The 21,913-nt window shown below is 32.5% G+C and overlaps 2 protein-coding genes across 2 annotated transcripts; one reads left to right on the forward strand and one right to left on the reverse strand.

The window, feature by feature from the left end:
- The first annotated feature begins 6,813 nt into the window (after positions 1 to 6,813).
- Positions 6,814 to 7,499, forward strand: LOC149570701 (uncharacterized). The gene is made up of 3 exons (XM_089817251.1): positions 6,814 to 7,012; positions 7,114 to 7,170; positions 7,240 to 7,499. Exons 1-3 carry the CDS (start codon positions 6,814 to 6,816, stop codon positions 7,404 to 7,406), a joined length of 423 nt encoding a protein of 140 aa, XP_089673377.1. The 3' UTR covers positions 7,407 to 7,499.
- A 1,023-nt stretch (positions 7,500 to 8,522) lies between these two features.
- LOC149570702 (uncharacterized) lies at positions 8,523 to 9,888 on the reverse strand. The gene is made up of 3 exons (XM_089817945.1): positions 9,392 to 9,888; positions 9,110 to 9,282; positions 8,523 to 8,991 (listed from the first exon to the last, which is right to left on the reverse strand). Exons 1-3 carry the CDS (start codon positions 9,818 to 9,820, stop codon positions 8,871 to 8,873), a joined length of 723 nt encoding a protein of 240 aa, XP_089674071.1. The 5' UTR covers positions 9,821 to 9,888; the 3' UTR covers positions 8,523 to 8,870.
- Between the last annotated feature and the right edge of the window lie 12,025 nt (positions 9,889 to 21,913).

The raw sequence follows: 21,913 nt of genomic DNA on the forward strand, positions 1-21,913 counted from the left end.
GTCCATTCTGCATCAACACTGCCCCAATTCCTTCAAGAGAAGCATCTGTACACACCATGAAATCACCTTTTGGATCAAGTACAGCTAAAATCGGTGCACTAGTCAAAAGCTCCTCGAGCCTCTGAAAAGCTTCCTCACATTTCTCTTTCCACACAAACTTCTTACCTTTCCTCTGAAGAGAAGTGATAGGATGTGCTATCCTAGAGAAGTTCTAGACAAATCTGCGATAATAACCAGCTAGGCCCATGAAACTACAAATCTCTGACACATTAGTCAGTATAGGCCACTCTATTATCTCCTGAATCTTTGCAGGATCCACTGAAATACCATCACCTAAAATAACATGCCCTAAATACTGAATCTTCGATTTGAAGAATTCACACTTAGCTGCATTGGCATAAAGCTGATTGTCTCTCAAACACTGCAAAACCAACCGCAGGTGTTCCTCGTGCTCCTTCTGAGTCATAGAATATATCAATATGTCATCAAGAAACACGAGAACAAACCTGTTAAGATATGATCGAAAAACACCATTCATCAAACTCATGAACACCGATGGAGAGTTAGTCAACCCAAAAGGTACCACTGTGAACTCGTAATGCCCATAGCGAGTTTGAAAAGCGGTCTTGTGAATGTCAGCTTCCTTGATGCGAAGCTGGTGGTATCCTGACTTAAGGTCAATCTTAGAGTGGTACAAATATAAATTTAATAGTCACACTTAGCTGCATTGGCATAAAGTTGATTGTCTCTCAAACACTACAAAACCAACCGCAGGTGTTCCTCATGCTCCTTCTGAGTCTTAGAATATATCAATATGTCATCAAGAAATACGAGAACAAACCTGTCAAGATATGATCGAAAAATACCATTCATCAAACTCATGAACACCGATGGAGCATTAGTTAACCCAAAAGGTACCACTATGAACTCGTAATGCCCATAGCGAGTTCGAAAAGCGGTCTTGTGAATGTCAACTTCCTTGATGCGAAGCTGGTGGTATCGAAGCGGCTTTCACTTGTCAGCATTCTTCTTTTGGGGGGGAGCCTATTCTGTCTCTCTTCCTTCTCTCATTCTCTTATGTATATACTGGATGTATGTCATAATGGGGGGGTCTTGATTACTCCATCCATCGATGCATCCTTATTTATCTCTCTTTTTGGGGGAGGGTTTTTCCCATGAGGTTTTCTCTCTTTCTCTACTTTATGAGAGATTGCATCTTCATTATGTGAATGCGTACCTAACATGGCATAGTAGTTAGGACCCATTATGCATCTTCATCCTAGTTTCATAAGCTTAAGGGCATTCCCCTAAGTTGCACTTAAGGGGGGGTGTTGGTGTAAATACGTATTTACTATTTACACTTACTTAATTTTACTTAGGTTAATGCATTATTTTATTATTTTGCATTATTTAATTATTTTTATTTATGAGACACTTAGGAGTTTATGCACCTTTTTGAGTTGTCATGTTGACAACACAGGAGTACACAACTCTATTTTAGCACATGGTGTCTACAACACTGATTTGCGTGTCACACCCTGGTAGGCTTATCCTCTCATCATCGCACATACTTTCGTGCTTAATGGAGGATAACCCATATCTGGTGGACATGTGCTTGGTTGTTGACATATCATGTAGTTGATTATGAGGCATTCTAGATGTATCTCAAAGGCCTTTATATACAGGCACTCCTAGTGTACTCTTAACATGGCATATTGAATATATCGTCATTCTGATCATACTCTCTCTCTCTGGTCTATTGAGTGCTTGTTTTTGAGTTCTTAGTTCTTGGGTAAATTTTTCTCTTAGGAAAATTCTTACACTATTCATTAACTACCCTTTTTTAATATTGATTTTTGACCTAGACATCAAGATTGGACCTATATGATATGAATTCATATCCAAAACCCTAAATGTAGAAAAAAGACCCCTATCAAAAATTAGAGAGCTTGCCAAAAATGTTAGAATTTTGAAAATATCTTTTCATTTGTGCCCTAGGGAGCTATTTTGTCAAAATAGACCATTTTTTACAAATCAAATTATTGAGCCTCAATATGATCTCTAAAATCAAAACACAAAGAACCAATCCTATTTATAATTTAAAGACCTTTCCAAAAATGTGATTTTTTCTGAAAAATGTGCTAATTTGCACCCTAAAAAGATTTTTCATGAAAAATCAAGAAAAATTTATTAAAAATAAAAAATATCTTTGAAAAATCTAAAAATTTCACTAAAGCTTCTATGATGTGTTTCCAACTTGAAAAAAAAAATTAGACCAAAACACTAAGCTTTTGGAAGATATGATCAAATCTTTAAGATCTAGGGTCTTTCATCTCCAAACTAATCCGTACGAGGGGGTTGGATCTAAAAATGTCCAAAACCAACAAGTAAAGGTGGGTTGCCCCATGGTGGGTGCTAAAAATGTGTGCTTAAAATGTGAGCACACTTCTATGAGTCAATATTTCCAAGATTGCTCAAGAATGAGGTCTTGAATGGCAACTCATAGCTCTTTATTCATGGAGTGCAAGGGTTTGTAATGAAGTCCCTTAGTTTTGACCTAGTTTGTGCCCATGCAAGTACACCATAAAATGAGAGATTAAAAGATCCAATATGCATGAAAATGGATATGAAAGCTAATCTATATGATAACAATACAAAACAATGCAAGATTTAATCTATGAAAGCAAGATGTAAGCTAATATGAAAATGCATGGATGAGATATGATAATGGAAGCCATGGATGCATGACAGAAGAAGACTAGAAGATAAAAGTTCTCCACAAAAAGCTTTAGTATTCAAACTCCTTCAAAAATTGTTCTCCAAACTTGCAGTATAACAATAGCATTGTGTGTGTGTGTGTGTGTGTGTGTGTGTGTGTGTGTGTGTGTGTGTGTGTGTGTGTGTGTGTGTGTGTGTGTGTGAAATGAGGAGAGGGCTCTCCCTTATAAAGAAGATTGGACAATCAAGATTAAGAGGCAAAAATATTTGATCAAGGGTGAATAAAGAATGATTCGTGTGAAATAAAGATCCACCTTGATGAGAAAATAGGAAAAGAATTAAATGAAATCCCACTTAGAAATATGTGCATTTAAGTGTAGAGGATTTTTTAAGTTTTATTTCTTTTATTTCCTCTTTAAGTGGGGATTTATTTAATTAAAAGGGAGCAAGTTATTTTAATTAAATAGAAAATATTTTATTTAATTAAATGAGGGGTCTTTCTCTTAATTAATTAAATGTGGATGAATTATTTAATTAAAAGAGAGGTTTTCTTTTAATTAGATGGGGACTTATTTTATTTAATTAAAAGGGAGATTTTCTTTTAATTAAATAAGACTTAGGATAAATGATCAACCTTAGAAAATATTGAAATAATCAAATTTGATCTAGGAAATTGATTTGAATTGATTTAATAAAATATTGCAAGCTATTGATTTGGGAAATTGATAAATTGAATAATGGGGGCCCATAGTCTAGGTGGCCATTTTAGGGTGCATACATGTTGAAGGTTCCAAACATTCCTTATGTAGTCCAGAGTGGAAAATAAATAAAGGAATAATGTACTGAGAAAAAAATTGGCAAAGAGAAATGTGGTTGGTGAGTTTTCCATTGAATAGAAAATATAATGGAAAATTGGTTTGACAATGTCACATCCAGTAAATACATAACTAGTAATTCTTAAGAAGTCCATAAAGAAATAAAAATGAGGGGATCTTAACAAAATCTAGCCTCTTATCTATTATTTTAATCCCGGGTTTAAAATTGCACCAAGTGTGCCAGGCCATATACAGGATGCAACATTTGAAATTGGGGTTTGAAATTCTTGAGAAGTCCCAAAAGAATCAAAAACATATATGAAGAGATCTTAGCACAATCTATCCTTAATAGTTCTTTTTATTCCCTGATAGTTACAACAAGCTAAATCCCTTAACTAGGTAGATCCTAACATATCTTTATTGTAAATACTTTAATAGGATGACACTTTATATAGTGTTTGAATTCCTCTCACAAGGCTAATCAGGTAGCAAGATAAACCTCCTAACATGGCTAGAGGTAAATATTGTAACTTAGTGACTCCTAATAGGATATTTTCTTGACTAAACTTATTGTAAAATCCTAAAAAGGCTAAGCTCTTAGTTGGGCGTACTTCTAAAGAGTACATTCATATTCGTGGTCATCAATGCTAGTGTAATTTTTCCCAAACTATTTTTTCATGGAAAAAATACCTATGTCATGTGTTGAATTTGTGTGGATTCTTAAATCTCTTAGTGCATAATTTATTAAAAGCAAAAAGTTATCTATCGCATGCATGTGGTGAAGGTTCAAAGGATAAAGGTTTATCATTTTTTTTGTTTTGTTTAATGGTAGATTATTGACTCAACCTCACTCTATAATTTTAAGGCCCGATTATTTCAACAAGTCATTTTCACAATGCATTCATTTTAATTTTCCTTCTATGCCATGAATAAACTTAATGTCATTTGATCTCATTGACAAATGGATAGTTATATAGGAAATTCACCCTTTATTATTCATCAATTATTGCCTTTTAAAAGAAACACATATCATTTACCATCATTTTACTATTAATTTTTTTTAAGTATTGATTATTTATGTTTTTATTCTCGATCCTCGTATTTTTTATATTTTCCTAAAATAAAACACATAAGAAATATGTTTTGGTTGTGAAGCATGATATCTTATTGTATGTGTACAAGAATGTATTCTTGTGAGTTACTTGAGTTGAACGTCGTGCTTCTAAATTTAAGTCATGATTTTTATAACTAGTCTTGGTAAATTATTGGCACTATGAATTCATGACTAGATTAGAAATTTTTGAATATATGTATTCAATTAATTATATTAATTCTATTAGAGAAAATCCCTTCTTTTTAATGTCTCAAATATTTGCAGTGATGAACTTCTTTTTCCTTTTTCAGCACAACTTTATATTTTACTTATCTATTCCAATTAAGACATGGTTTTGAAATAAAAAAATTAAGACCAATATTTCAATTGGAACTCCTACAATCATACCCATTTTTTTGAAGTGATTACTAATTTTGAAATTTTGATTAAAATCCAATTCAAATCTTCACTCATAAATTAATTTTCATTTAGCTATATATTATTATTAGTTCTACTCTTGACCACTCGCATCATCAAAATACTTTCATGATCTTTACAATAAAATGGGTCTTAAACCTTAAATCCATTTGAACTGGTGGACTAACACAAAAATATGTTGACAAACCAACATTTAATCTATGGAGACTCACCATCTACACATGATTATGTGACTATTTGGGAAAATGGAAATAATAATCCAAATGGGACTATTAGCCCATCAAAGAAATAGATTGACTAGGCCTAAACCAACCATCCTAAATGATCAACACATAGAGTGTTTTAGTTAAACTTAGTCAGAATGGAGGTGAATGCAATTTATTTCTTCTTTTGAAAGACACAAATCTGAATTCAAGTGCAACTTGCATAGATATGTCCTTGTTTTTTAAATGAACTTAGATGGTTTTGAATGAGTCCACCAAGAATCAAGTATTGTTAAATAAAGTGTAAAGACTCTAACATCATAAGGGATGAGGTGGAGATCATGCCCTTGGCATATTTTGGTAGAATTTGATATCCCTCAATCCTTGGCTCTTAGCTGAAAAGGCTTTGAATCTCCAAAATGTATATGTAAAACCTCAGACAATGTCACTTCTATCATAAATCGACTCACCCTACTAGTGCTATTTTGATATTTATTATCTCTCTTTAGACTTATCTATTATTTGACTTACATTTTCTTGTGTGCGAATAAATGAGTACAATCAAATATCTTAGTTTTTAATATTGATAATACTCAAAATTTGGGAAGGATTTTATATGATTTTTTATAGTGTTTCTTAAAGTAAATAAGTATTGATTTTGGAACTTTAATCAAAATCCAATTAAAATCTCCGCTCATAACGATCTTTCCATTTAGCTATATATTCTTATTAGTTGCACTCAACCATTGTCATCATTAAAACACAATATGATCATTCATAACCTTTACACCCAAATTAGTCTTAAACCTTAAAACTAATCCAACTTGTAGACCACTGCAAAAATATGTTGAAAAATTAACATATGCTATGGAAGCCTACTATCTACACTTGATTAAAGGTAGCTCTTAAACATCACACACCAAGGAACAAATTAAGCCTAGAAAAAGTAAGTCAACTTTGACTTCTTAGCACTTTTAGTCTAGGAATAATCTCTTAATCTGTGATATTTAAACCAAACACTGACTAAATGGCTATTTGGGAAACAAAAGAAACAATCCCAATAGAACAAGGAATTAGTAAAAACAATAGATTTAATAGACTCGCATCCATCCATCATGAGTGAAAAGTTTACTTGTTCAATTCATTTGAAATGAAAGAGTGTGCAACATACATATATCTATTCTTTTGAAAGATACATAGATAATACATATAATCCCATATTGTTGTTATCATAAATAAATCCAAAAACAGAGCATAGAATATAAAAACTAGCTTTTCTTTTTCCTTTTCCTATATGCATGATATTATAACAAGGTGTTAGACCAGATCCGTAACTATAGTACTCTTGTTAAATGCTTTCTAGACAGGATTTATATAGCCTTGGACAAGATTACTTCTATCATACATTGACCCAACCAAGTGATACTATTTCGGTATTTCTTATCCGACTTTAGACTTATCTATTGCTTGACTTACATTTTCTTATGTGTGAATGCATGATCTCAATTTTCAATATTGGGAATACTCGGAAGTCACGAATGAGTTTATGACTTTTGTGGTGTTTCTGAAAGAAAAGGATAAGCATACACCTCCAACCCTCCGCTATATATTGCCCTTGCAATTCTCACTCTCTACGCCTTCCAAGTATATGACAAAATTGTTTTCTTTTCTTTTTTTTCTAATTTCCAGAAGAACAGAGATGGCACCGAATGAAAATAATTTCATGGCAATTTTGAGCATTTCAGGTATGACACCAAGGAATATTTCATTGTCATTCTAATATTTAACAACTTGGATTAGAAAAGAGAAATTAATTAAGGTTGAATTGGGCATATCTTGTGACCAGGGATGATGGTTGTGCTTGGATTGGTTTATCTGTCATATGGTGCAAGTGCAGACAAAAGTAAGATTTAAAATTTTCTTGATATTAAATTTGCAAATAATTAGATTGCGATTGTTTTTATTTATGCAGGTAAAGTATGCCCATTATTCTGCCTAAACGTCTCGTACACGACATGTCTATGTTCCGGAGGGAGGCAGCTGAAATCATACTGCAATTGTTGTCTTCTGAAACGAGCCAAGCCCAACGCTCACAATTGTTCTCTCCACCTCAATCATGGAAAACTGGTGCCCTGTTGAAAATTAGGGTTGTAAACTTCACAACCTACTCGTTCTAATTAAAGTGTTATTTAAAAGAATCTTTGAATATCTATATTAGATGCAAGTTTAATATAGCTTCCCCGGTTACCTGTTGATTTTGTCTTGGTTTTCATTGTGGATCTTAGTTCTAGTTTTGATGTTATAATACAATGTTTGTGCTAACTTATTAATGGATAAGTGAGTGTTGTCTGGCTTGTTTTGTAATTTGTTTGTGGGTGTAGACTCTTCCCAATACAGACAAAATTTACCCTAACTTTTTTAATAAGAAAAAGGCAATCACGGAATTCAGTCATTGACTGATGGGATGGTCAAGATGGTATGGCAGAATCCAATGGTTCAACAAATTAAATTCTGCAATTTAATATATTTTTCGAAAACAAGTGCTTTTTGAATATTGTTCGAGTGGTGGAGAGCATTGGAGGTTTAAGTCGATCATAAATTTAAGTTTGGAAGATGAGTGTTAATGTTATTGAAAGTGATGGTTGAAGTAATTTTTATTTGTTTGATTCATATATAGATATTCAGGGGACATGTTTTATAGGCAGCACACGTTCTAAGTTTATGGGTATTAGAAGTGTAGGCAATACATAGAAATTCTCAAAAATTCATTATTCGTTATTTTAATAATACTGTTGAAGAATATGTTTATGATTTTAATATTCCTTATTATCATTAATGAAGTATTTCTTAAAAAATGAAAAAATTTATGGTCAATTCTTAAATAGCATCTCTGACTATTACTCACTTAACATATAAATACACTAAAACAAAACAATGAAAGTTTAATTGTTAAGAATTAAATTAGATTATATTCACATAATTTAATTTCATCTAACTAAATTGAAAATCTTTGTACATAAATCTAAATCTAAATAAATTTTATAAATTTTAATGTATTTATATAATATACTGATTTCCAACAAAATTTAATAATTTATCCAATTATATTATTGATTTGTTAGAGAGCTTAATTATCCTTCCTAAGATGACTCCTCAAAAGAAATTTCTTTCAGCGTAGAAGACCTATCTTTTTAGAGATCTGTATTTGGAAAAAAATAAAAATAATAATAATAATAATTTAAAAAATACGAGAAATTTTGAAACCATGTATTTCTATTTCTCAATATTGTACAATGTATACAGCTCGAGATGAATATATCCTATTTGACATCTGCAAAAATGCATCTGAAAGTATAACCCATAAAAAGAACACCTCAAAAATCAAAGATGAATTGGTGGTGTGTCATAAGAGGAGAGAACTGAGTTGTTGCTTCTTGGGGAAGATCAATCATCAGGCGGAGGACCTCCTTGGCCTAAATCTATGGAGACATTTACTTGTAGCCACGTGCGTGCGAAGCTTAATACCCAAAATTTGTATCTTGATGGCAATACTTCTAGACATTCATCACCACAAATTGAGCGCTCTGTGACGTTCGGAGGAATTCAACCGTGAATGGCAGCTGAAGAGGGTTCGTAGCTAAAATGGCGTTTGGGAGCCTTTTGCTCTCCCTCCTCATCTTCTTCTGTGTTCCAAAGGAAATGGGCATGGGAAGCCAAAACAAAGCTGCAAATAACACAGTACATATACCCCTGTTAAAACATTCTCATGATATGGTCGGCCACGATATTCATCAATAAATACACGCTCTCATAGAAAAGTAGGGGGAATTGAAAAGGAGTACCAGTCATCAGGGGCAGCCTGCACAGCTCTGTCGAAATACGATTGAGCTCGCTGTGGGTCGTTTCGAGATTCCCACAAAAGCTTTGCATACATTGCCAAAACATCTCCATCGCCAGGGTTTGCTAGCACGGCCCTTTCGTAATATTCTTCAGCTTTATCCAACTCATTTGCAACCTATTAAGGGAAAAACAGATAAGATGAGTTTATTTAAGCAAATTAAACGAATCATTAATGTTTTCATGAATAACCACAAAAGCTTAGATCTTTTCATTAGTGGGTGTACCTGGTACAAGTATCCGGCATAGTTTCTGAGCAAAAGAGGGTCCCCTGGATGTGCCTCCAACATTTTCTGATAGTATGCATCTCTATCTCTACCTCTATTTTTATCTCTATCTCCACCACTGTTGTTCTTCTTCTTGTTGGAATGCCCACGTCCATTTCCTCCTGTGATACCAAATCCACCCATGCGAGTGGGATTCGTATGGACCTCGCTTTCAACAGATGTATGCTTCGATTTGATTGCCAATTTTGGTGAATGAGAGTAAAATTGGGGACCTTTGTCTAACTTGTGCAGATCGGTCTCTGAGCGTACTTTTCTGAAGGCGGAAGATGAATTGGGAATGCGGCGCGGATGAAATGTTGTCATGAGTGGCATTGCAACCTCCCTTTCTGCGATGGATACGAGCGAAGGCATGGAGCAGGAAGCTTTCATCTTTCTATATTCAGAGTTTCCGATAGAGAAAATAAATGAAAGACCAGCCAATTCAAATTAAATTTAGCATACGGGAAGCCCCATATATATATATAGACTAGGATATATGAGCAGCTGTGATTTTTGGCGCAAGCAAGGCGGAGACGGCCGCTAGTGGCAGATGTTGCCCACGTGAAAGGGAAGAAAAGCATGGGTTCAGAGCACTTCCACGCGTCGTCAAAACGTGGATGGAAAAACGTGGGACATGTGGGAAACCGGGATGGCCGGTGGCAGGTGGAGTGTACGAATTGGGTTCCAAGTTATGCACCGGAAACGGCACTTTCGTTAAATGTGTCTTCTCAAATATGTTCAACGCTACGTGTCCAACAACGGCGTTACGGCTCTAGATCTTTCTTTTTTTTGACACTTTGGCTGAATTTCCAGATCTATTTAAATTTGTGGGTTTTATACGCCAATGCCATACAAGTGTACCATTCATTTATTTGCTCATTGAAAATGTGTCCGTCTAAGAAAAAAAAACTTACAATTTTCTTTTGTATTTGCCGTAGTAATAATCCGAGAGACAATAATGCACTTTTGACTTTTTCTTCAAAATTAGGAAAATACAATGAAATTTTAAGTGATTTCATGTTTATTTCAATGGTAAATAGTATAAAACATCATAAAATTGAGGAAAATTAGTTGTGTTTTGACAAAAATAAAAATAGAAAATTGAAGATTTTGACTAATGGGTGCATTTTACAGAATTTTAATTCAATCATAAAAATAATAATTATAATCCATGCTAAAGCATTTTATAGAACTTTAGCAAGTTAAATGCACAATAATAAATTTACTATTATAATTTTTTGGGGGGTGAATTCAACATTTGAAAAATAATATCAAATTCTAATCATGTCATAAATAAATTTGGTAAATCAGAGTTTTAATCTAATTTTTAAGTATTTTGTATGATAATATTTACAATTAAAATTTATAATACTTAAATTTATTTGAATTAACATCAAAATTTGTAGATTTTTATTTTTATTTTAACCAATATATTTCTAATTACTAAACTATAATGACAAGTACATACCACTAGTGACACTTATTTTTTCATGATATTGAATTTATTTTGAGATTTTTATTTTACAATTATTTAAATTCTAATTTCTAATTATACAAATACATGTCACTTAATGACACGAGATATATTTTCATTGATCTTTCATGGTTTTTTATTTAGAGCTTAGGTGATATTTGTAGAATCGAGAAGCGCCTTGTTTGTGTCTTTGAGAATTTTCTTTTCAATTCTTTCATAATTTATGGAGTGAGTTTAAAAATAATTTGTATATTTGTGTGTTAGTTGTAAATTGTGTATATAATTTTTTTCTTTTTTAGATATATTTTGATTGGTTTTTTTTTTTTTTTTTTTTTTTTTTTTGTTAAGACTGCAGGAATCAGTGCAACACGGCCCCCCTATAAACTGCAGTGCGCCTAGTAAACTTTTTAACGTGACCGGCAACGCTGGCGCGACACGCCCACCGGTACCACGAGGCATCCACAAAATATGTGGTTTAGAATTTTCTTTTTGACTATTCTTATCATTTATGTGCAACAAATTTAGTAATATTTTGTATAATTTGTTATGTGTTTCTTGTGAATTTTTTGGATGTTATGCATTGTTATATGTATATTACTAATTATTTGTGTGTTTGTTACATGTTTCTTTACTGCTCTAATTAGTTTGTTATCTATTTTATTTAATATTTGTGTGTGTTGCACATGCTCATATATGTCATTGTAGAGCTTGCATGTGTAAATGCATTATTGTAATCACAATTACATTTATTTGCCCTTCCAATTTTATAGACAACAAGTTAAGATACTATTTTGTTCATGTTACCATTTTATATGTATGTATTCATTGTATACATTATTTAGAGACATGCATAAATCTAAAACATAAACATAGAGATATCCAAATTCTTCGTAAACATAAACATGTATGTTTTGTTGCAAACAAAAACATATCTTAAACATACTAAAATTTTATACAAATATACTACAAACACATAAAATGGTTTGATATGTTGAATGCATGCAGCAACAAACATACAAAAAAAATGCTCATGCTAGAAAGCCACAAACACATACTCAATAGTGGAACCTTGTATTCACTTTCATGGTAACTATTAAATGTGTAAGGTCCAATTTAGTACAAAAACAACATTATTATTAAGTTTCAGGATTTGCACCCTACTGAATTGGAATGTTCAGTAACCCTTACTTAACATGGGAGTCATTTCATTACGTGAGACTGAATAATGAAATGAAACCTTTGAATTCTAGGCTGGCTCCTATTAGATCTTTTAGTGAAACACTCTAAAACTTAAAGAAAACTTAGAGGGAAAAGGTAAGAAAGTGCAGAAAATAAACTTAAAACCTAAAGCTTAAACTAAGAAAAGAGGTGATACACCAGAATTTACTATGAAGACATAACACACATGTAACAAAGAGGATTATAGTTCTATGAAATATAGATAAAGCACATCTTCCTATAAAGGCTTGCACAAGTGATTTATGATAAGGTTTCAATACTGAAACTACAAAAAGAGGATAAATTACTATCTCACTTTGACTAATTTCACCTATAAACACATATCATAACCTGCAAGCAGACTTACTTTTCCATAAAAAGGTGCTGGAATGAGACAGAAAACAAGGAATAATGTAAACATTCATAGGTTAACTTATCAAATCATTCAAAAACACACACAGAATTTGTAGGAAGGAAAAGGGCTTAACAATTTACTCCATAAAGCATAATTACACTGCTGTCACTAGCATTATTTCTTCAAAATGTTGAATTACAGACCCTGTAACAAAGCTTAGGACTCAAAAGATGTCTCAAAACTCTGTCATAAAATCAGAACTCCCTCCAAATGAGTTAGAAAACTCATTAAGTACAATGCCCAACTGTTTGGGTCGTATGCAGAAAGATAGCTTGGAAAATAGGGCTTAGAACCTTCTGAAATAATGATCTTTTGCTCAAAAAGCTCCACTCAATCATAAAGAACCTTATGACTCACCTTCCACTGTCCAAAAAATGCTCAAACTAGTCATAAAGACCCCCAAACTGACTTAGCAAAGTCAAAATCCGACCTCCTATATTCCATGCATATGTTTCCTAACTATTTTTAGTCTTAAAGACCATGACATGACTCTATCTTTTGCATTAAAAATAGAAAAAAAAAAAATCTAATGACTTATAATTATGTCATTAAAATATTTCTCTTTACATTAATATCTATGCAAAAGAAATGATTTAAAATAATATTCTTACATTTTGGAATAAGAAAATAATATTAAATGACTAGAACTAATCATTTAAATATTATTTCTTTATTATAGTTATATGCAAGAATATAAAGTAACATTATAAGCTTTAAAAACTTCTAAGGCATTAACCTCACTCATCACACATATGAATTTTATTTCAAAAAGAAATAAAATCCCATGAAAGGCCGCGAATCTCAAAGAATTATGTAACTTTGAAAAGGGCGTAACAAATCTTTAACCCTAAAAAGCTTTCATTTTTAATATGCATCTTTCTATGAAACATTTGGAAACCTCGAGGGTTTGGAGAAAATGGAGTCTTCTGATGAGTTCGTTGTATCCATTGGTGAGTTTGTCATATTTGATACGTTGTATGAGGCCGAGGGTCTTTGGATTTTTTGTTACGTATTGCTTGGTCTTTTATTTTCCCGTGACTGTGCACCTTCCATTATAGCCGTAGAGGTAAGAGTTTAAATTTGTTAAATCTGATGTTGTCACTCTGATTTTTCTGGGACAAACTTGAAACTATGACTTGGCTCTCTGCACTTTCAAACAGCATCTGAAGTTTTGAAGTTTCTCTTTGAATATATAGCAAATTATGTTTTCAAAAAACCCAAATAGAATCTATTGCTTTAATCTACCATGACTGGAAGCATGGTCATTTATCTGTTGTTAATGACACTTCCATACGGGTTTTATTGGTTCTCTTCTTATTTTCATAGGAACCCGAAATGGGTTTTCTTCTGATTGATTTTGGATTGAGGCCCATATTTTGTTCAGGATGACTTGAAGCTAGAGTGTTATCAACCTGAATGGTATTTTTGTTATTGTAAATTTGATTAAATTCATCCAACTCACCTTCTCCTCTCTTTCTAGAACTTTCCAAATTCAGATCAAATATATCAGTTTGCCTTTGTCCAGTTAATCTAAGTGTCTAGTGGTAGATTCAAGTCACTAGTTGTATGCTCGCTAGAATAAACAGTTTCCTTGTTGTCATCTTTGTGCTGCTAAAACATCTTGCAAATCTATGTTGCCTTCACTTGTTGCTCTTGAATCAAGCTCTTTACTCATCACCGATTTCTCTGGAAATGTGGTGGGGAAAGATGAAGAGATAAATGGCACAAACTGATTTCACTTGAATGAGCCCTCAGACGTGTTGGGAGGTGTAGGCGATCCAACTGGTGATTCTATATTCACAACTGGAACATCTTTGCATATGCTTTTCATTCTTGTTGTTGCCTATCAAATACCTTCTTCCTGACAATAGAAAATTCTTTCTAATTCTTGCATCATTGGGTTCTAATATCAAAGCTTTCTGAAAGCTTACAACAGTCGCATCTACATCATTTAAAGCCATTTTGAAATCCCTTTTCTCATAGTTTTCATTTCCAAAACTTTTAGTAGAATCCACTACCGTCATCCACCATGAAATATCTACTGATTTTCATCAAGATCAGCTAGCCAATTCTAGGTATAAATCTTCATCCTTTAAAAAAAATCATAGATTCCATCATCTGCCCCCTTTGGAATCTCCCCATAATTTGCAATTACAATATCAACTGTGGGGTGCTCATTAGTACTATCTGTGGGAGTGTGCTCAATTGCACGCACAACTCAAATTCCTTTAATCACTTTCCCAAAGACTACATGCTTCCCATCCAGATGAGCAGTCCTTGTTGTTGTGATGAAAAAATGTAAACCATTTGTGTTGGGTCCAGAATTTGCCATTGACAGCATTCTGGATAGTCTGTTTGATTGTATGGATCAAGTATCATGCACTTAAGCTAACAATTTACAACAAAAATTACCTAGATCTGTTGCATCCCACATAAAAGAAACCCCTAATGCTCCAATATCTGTTATTGCAATGGTATGAGCTTGGCCACAAGCCATATCTGAAACAGATATCTGAACAGGAGATAACTGTGACTCTCCACTGTTTGGTATTATTTCCTTTCATCAACATTATTTAAGTTTGAAGTTTCTGAAATATCACTCAAGTGCCTTATTAAACTTGATTACATAAAAGGAATATTTTGTTTAGTTTATTGATGTCTCAAAAGACATAGATAGATTCTGATGCTATTGTTGATATTAACTAATTTTCCTTTGGAGTCTAGTTGTTTTCTTCAAGATTGATTACTAGAAAATACCATCACACATTTCCCGGTTCAATTCACAGAGAACTACAGTATTCAATGATCTATGTGTTTCCAATTGCAAAGCGTCATTGACCAACTTTGAGTGAATAATTTCAATCACAACATACTGGCTGTAAAAGCATATCAGAGGTATCTATCTTCAATGAAGAGACAGCAGAATCTTTTATACAGTTTGCACTAACCATTATACTCTCAAAACTTTTCTGAACCCTATCAAATATAGATATATTTACTTGGACTATGACTTAGCTGCTATTGGGATCTCTTTAAGAGAGCATTCCAGTCACATGATAATTTGTTACAACATAACCTTGTTCATCTTGTGTCGGCCTTTTGAGATTTTGTCAGTTCATACTTTCCAGTGACATGTTTTACCTTTGTAATGAAAACTCCTTGCTTCTTAGCATTGCTTGAAATATTTTCCATTACTTTTCTCTCATGCTTTCTTGTAGCAAGTACACTCTTGCAATCCATGATGTTAATCATTATTTATTTGTTGAAATCCTGCAGCATACTATTTTGTGAGGTTCAAGCACGGGCTCGTGACACTCACAAATGATTTTTATTTCTTTTAGCTTTCTGTCTTTCGTAATGAGATGCATCAATAGAGAACATGTGTAGTTGTAGAGATAGGTAGTCATTTCTTAGATCCTTCAGGATCTAACATTAGTTGCTTTCATGTTTTTTGCAGACTGGAGATCATGTGAAGCTTGGAGCTGGATTCTGCTATGTCGGGGAAAGAGTGCATAACCAGTCAAAGCAACAGGCAATGACTAGTTATCTCTACTCTTTATTTCCTTCATTCATATGTATTTGTTCATATATTTCCTTATGAAAGAAATTTAATACAGTGAGCTATACTCACGGCTTGTGTGAGATCATTTCTTTTCAGCATATCATTTCATTTCATTATTTGAAAACGTCAATGTATATTTGAAAGTAAATAAATACAAGGACATTTCTATTTGTTTGAATGAAATAAAAAGCACTTTTGTATTTTCATTGCATGTATACTTAAAATTTTACACGTGCAAAATTTTAGTAACAATTATCATCACTTATAATCAATGTGCATGTTTACTTGAACTACAATACTAGATTCACCTAATTGGCATATTCAAAATAGAAATATATGATCTGCTCTACAAAGAAGATCGAAAAAATATGGTACTACATTGATAAAAAAATCATATTTATGAGTACCTTAAGTAATTCTCCATAAATCTTGGAAATCTAGGTGTCTCATATCTAGAGGCTACGCCCTTTATTCTACTTCTAGGTGTTGTTAGTTAGCCAGGATAGTTTTCTATTAGACTTGCTCGATGAGTCACCAATATTTAGCTTACGTGTGCATTCCTTTCCAATTGAAATGACCTCCCAAGGGTAGTCGCTTTGATCCATATTATTGATTACAACAAGCCTCATGGTCAAGAGGTTGAACATGTCAACCAGAATCGGGTGTATGGGAGTGTAGAAGAACTTGGTTTATTATTGTTTATACTTTTGCCAAGTTTCTATTATTTTTTCTAATCTACTTTTTCCTTTTGAGCTCTTTCAGACTATTTTTTTCGTTCTTCTTTCTCATGTTCTTAAATATCCCACTCCTTCACTTGTTGCTATCTACTTGCTTCTTCACCCTATTTTCTTTTGATATTACTTAGTTTACTTCACATTTTACCTTCATCTCCCTAATTTTCTCCTTACACTATTGTAACTCCTCATTTCTCTTATGTTTTTGCATCTTGTTTGTTAAGCATGCCAACATAGGGATTTGATGTCAAAATTTATAATTGCATACAAAGACAAAGCACTCCTAAATGACCTCCATGTGATGTTTTTCGCACCTTCTACACTACAGGTCTCAAAAGTCTATTAGCTAAGGTGGTTGTTTATTGGTCATCCATACAAAATTAGTGAACCTTGGTTAGTTGTGTCATTTCCATCTTCACAATCACTACCACTCTACTAGTCCTAATTTGAATTATTTGTAAAGTAATAAATCAACTCTTCTAGATCTAAATATGGTAGGAGTAACATGAAAAGGGTGACTTCCTTTTTAGAAAAAATTGTAATCACTTGAATATTTATTATTGCTCCATTCATCTAACCTAGTTGGATGGCTTCAGTTGGCAAACTCATGTTGAAAACAAATTGATACAAGCATGAGAATGTATTTCAATCATTTTTTTGTCACTAATGTCAAACCTACTACTTGCTAGTAAGATAATTTCTTAGATCATTTGAGTACTATCATTTGTTTGATTGATGAAGAGGATTTGATCAAATGGGTAACAAGAGCACCTAGAGGAAACATTGAGTTATGATATGGAGAAGGAGTACAAAGATCAGTTAAGATAGTGAAATTATAGTGCATTGATTATCTACTTAAGGTTGCAAAGGTTGGATACACTGACAAAGTCTAGAAGGACAAGAGAGAAGAATTGAGTGTGTCAAGCTTGACCGAGTGGACAGTAATAAAAAAATAACCTTTCCTCTCTGCCAATTAAATCTTTCATGCTTTTTGATGTTGAACAAACATTTTCAAGATGATAGTAAATAATTTTGACAGTATTATTATTTATATCTTAAATAAAGGCCAAAAGATGGACTATGTTGTTTTCTCTAATTAGTAGAAATTTGATACTAAAAAAGTGAACATAGATCCTTTTTTTTGTCAATTGAAATGTATTGCATGTGTGAGTATACACTTATCTCTATGTATTCTATTTAACTTTTTAAAAATTGATTTTTTTTATCCTCGACTTAATAAGCATACTAGTCAATGTTGAATTAATTATATTGCATTGTTGATTACCTTTAATAATTCATAAAAGAAATTATTTGTATAAATCATTTAATCCTTTGAGATAGTTGTAATAATAATTTAGCCCATAGGCTATTTGTGGGAGCTTTGCGGACTAGAATATAATTATTTGACGAAAATGTTGTAGTATCATTGTCATGTCCCCATTTTGGAGGTGATTTGATTTAATTAATTTAATTAATTAATTTTTTCAAAATAATAAATATTTATGAGGATGACTAATTAATTATTTTAATTAAATAAATAAGTGGTATTAAGTTAATTATTTATAAAGTTATCAAATAAATAAATATTAAAAGATAACTTTATATTTAATTAATTTAATAAAGTGACTTGAATTATAAAATATTTTATAAAGTCACTTAATAGATAAAATAAAATAATGTTCTAGAAGTTTATGGAGAAAGTGGAGAAAAAGAATATATAGGCATGGAGGGCTCATTGTCTATTATCCAAGTTTATTTTCCCGATTGTGTCTACTTGAGCATTTGTGGAGCTTGAAGGCCTGCAAATATTTAGGTTAATCATTGGGAATGATACCTCCCAAGTGATTGCATAACTGAGGGGGTGAAAGATCCTCTAAAGGGTTGCCCTTTGGAAGTGGCACTCAGCCATTTCAAGTTGAGCTTAATTTGTATACTCAGACTTACCTAAGGGTTTGAGTTTTTGGTTGCAAGAGAAAAAATAAGGCAGATCCGAAAAAGCAGTCCAAAAAAGTAGATCTAAAAAAGCAGTCTAAAAAAGAAAATCCAAAAAAGAAAAGCAAAAAAATAGATCTGAAAAAGCAAAGCGAAAAAGCAAATCCGAAAAAGCAAAGGGAAAAAGCATATCTAAAAAATCAAAGCAGAAAGGTAGAATTGGTAAAAATTATTACAGCCATCTACAATCAGGTTCCTTTGGATATATCATGCATTTTTCTTATCATTTAGATACATATTAAAAGGTAGGATTGTAGGTGAAAGTTTGTATCAGATTTAAGCATTATTCTTGCAGATATAAGCCAAGAGTCTTGGCCATTTCATACTAGCATTGTAGTTGACATTATATGTGCAATAAAGGAGACATAAGTTGCTAGTCTGACATAGTTGTAATTGAATATGTATTTATCATTCATGATCATCTTATTAGTTTGCATGCCAATTGTTTGACAAAATGTCAATTGGTTGTAGGTTCTCTTTTTGGCATAAATAATGTTATAATTTTGCATACCAAGTGTTTGTATTAATGCCACTTGGCTATAAGTGCATTAACGTCATCATAGGTTGCATCCAAAGCGTTTGTCATTATTACTATTTGTTTTAGCTACATATTGCAAGTAGTTTTAGTTACATATATGCATCAAATATCATCAAAATAAGTTGCACATTCATGTTAGGTCATTGTTTAGTCAATTTTGAGTCTTCTTGCAAAGATTCTCATTGATGCAAATTGAAGAAAGAGTCATTAAAGCAAACTGAAATACTATATCATTCATATGACCCTTGTATGTGAAGTGTTTGACAAAATTTCTCAGTTCAGCATTAGAGGTTTTTAATGGCCTATTGGTAGGGGTCATTACAATCATCGATTTTTAATTTTCAAATTGATTTTTAGATACAATTAGTTTTATAGAAATTTCTAAAAAATAATCTTTATTAGAGAAATTTTCCAAAAATAAAATATTATTCTCTATGCTTAAAATACTTTCCACAATTTAGTTTAAATTACATTCACCTCCACTCATTTATAGTATCTAAAATAGATTGTAACATGATTTTGTGTGATTGCAGGTAATTACAACACTAAATGCAACAATAGATGCAAATCCAGGTTCTGTAAAGGTAATGTTTTGATCTTGATACATCAATTTGGCATAGTTGTTAAAGAGTGACATTTAGCATAAGCGTTGGTTTCAATAAAAACATTATAATCCTCCAAACTTATATCTAACATAATCTTCCCTCGCCTCTACATCCATCTCTAAGAACCAAATAGCTCTTGTTGGTTCATGCATAAAACTATCAAATGCCATAGCCATAGTCTCCTGACTAAGTCTGGGGATCACTTTCAAGGTAGCAAACACAGTTGCAACATCTTTCTTAGTATCCTCTTTATCAAATTTGATAGTGTGAGGCATATTGATTCCCTCCTATATCATATGGATGCTTTCAGATATTACACCCAAAGAAGCAGATATGCTTGTCTTCCTCCGGCTCTCTGGCCTGCTTGTCGTTGGTGTGGAATGATTAATTCTAGTATATGTAGTGGATTGATTTGACTGAAGGAAATCTTCATCTAAATTAGCAGCAATGTTCACAAATGTAGTAAAATCCTCATCATCATCCACATCAACAACCTTGTCAAAAAAGTTACCATCTTTAGTATCTTGTGCTATTGTAGCTGCATTTCCTTCTGCCATATCATTCCCGACAATGATTGCTAGATCATTAAAATAGGTGAATGACTGCCTCCTATACACTTTTGCAATCCTAAATTTATTTCTCTGCATGTCGGAAAAATTAAATAATTAGATTTGTTTGAAATTAGAATTGAGAAATGCTTTGAAGAGAACATTACCTTCAAAAGTTCATCCCATATGTTGTCCTCGATATCCATGCATTAAGTTGTCTCATTCCAAGCAAATACACTTGTATTTCATAAGTCTTTCATTATTCTATACACTACCTTCCATGTTTTCAACTTATTTTTCAAGTTTTCTTTTCCAAGATTCAACTTCAACACTTCATTGAATCTCCTCTCTATGGCAGTCCATGCTTCTTTCTGAAAACCTCTGTCACCTTTCCTTCCTAGAGTAACTTGCTCAAGGAGAAAATCTAAGAGTTTTCACTCCATCTCTCTAGTCCATACCACTTTTAAACTTCTAAAAGAACTAACAACAGGGCTAGCAATGGGGTAGAAATGGGGGGCATACGAACCTCCTCGTGTATGCTTGTCAATAGATTTGTGAAAGGCATTTTTACCTCAAAGACAAGCAGTTGTTATATTGTTGTAAAAAATTGAATATAAACAAGTCCATTAGTGCAACAACATGCTAGGAAATATCTTATTTCAAAAGATAGTAGATATATGTAATGAAGTTAACAAGAGAAAGTAACATGCAGATTTCTTCACCACAATTATTTTGATACTATTTGACTCCACCAAAATAGTATGATATAATCACAAAACATTGTGATGATAATGAACTACTGAAAAAAAGTTGAATGAAAATCTAAATATATATTCGAAAGAAAATATGACTTATTCCTACATGATCCAAAGAGAAGCAATGCAACTACACTGGATTTGAAATAATTTGAGTAGAGTAAAATCACCAAATATGTGATGCTCTAGGAAAACTTTGCAAACAAAAAGCAACTTATTTGGTGAAGAAATGGTAGCTCTAGCCTTTTTTTACAGCTAGAAATGAATTTTTGAACAACAATAATATGTTTCTCAATCATAAATATCAATTGCATTCATATCAGAAGAATCCCACTTTTCTTGAACAACGGTAATATGTTGCTCTATCAGAAATATCATTTGCATTCACATCAACTTGAACAACACCAATCATATACAAAAACCTCATGACATGAAGGAAAAACAAATATAGATGCACTTGTTACCACTCCAATATAAACAAATCCATTTTGCAAATATAAATGTAAAAAATGGAATCATAGAAAATCCATGTTGATTGTTTAAGCCTCAAAGAAGTTTTTATGTCAAGGAACACTATGAAATGATTGCAAAATGTTCACAAAATGGAATTTTTAAGGAGTGGTAAGAAATCACACAATCCAC

The sequence above is a fragment of the Cupressus sempervirens genome, chromosome 3 (genome assembly GCF_028749045.1).
Source record: "Cupressus sempervirens isolate cs-2001-9-10 chromosome 3, ASM2874904v1, whole genome shotgun sequence".
NCBI lineage: Eukaryota > Viridiplantae > Streptophyta > Pinopsida > Cupressales > Cupressaceae > Cupressus > Cupressus sempervirens.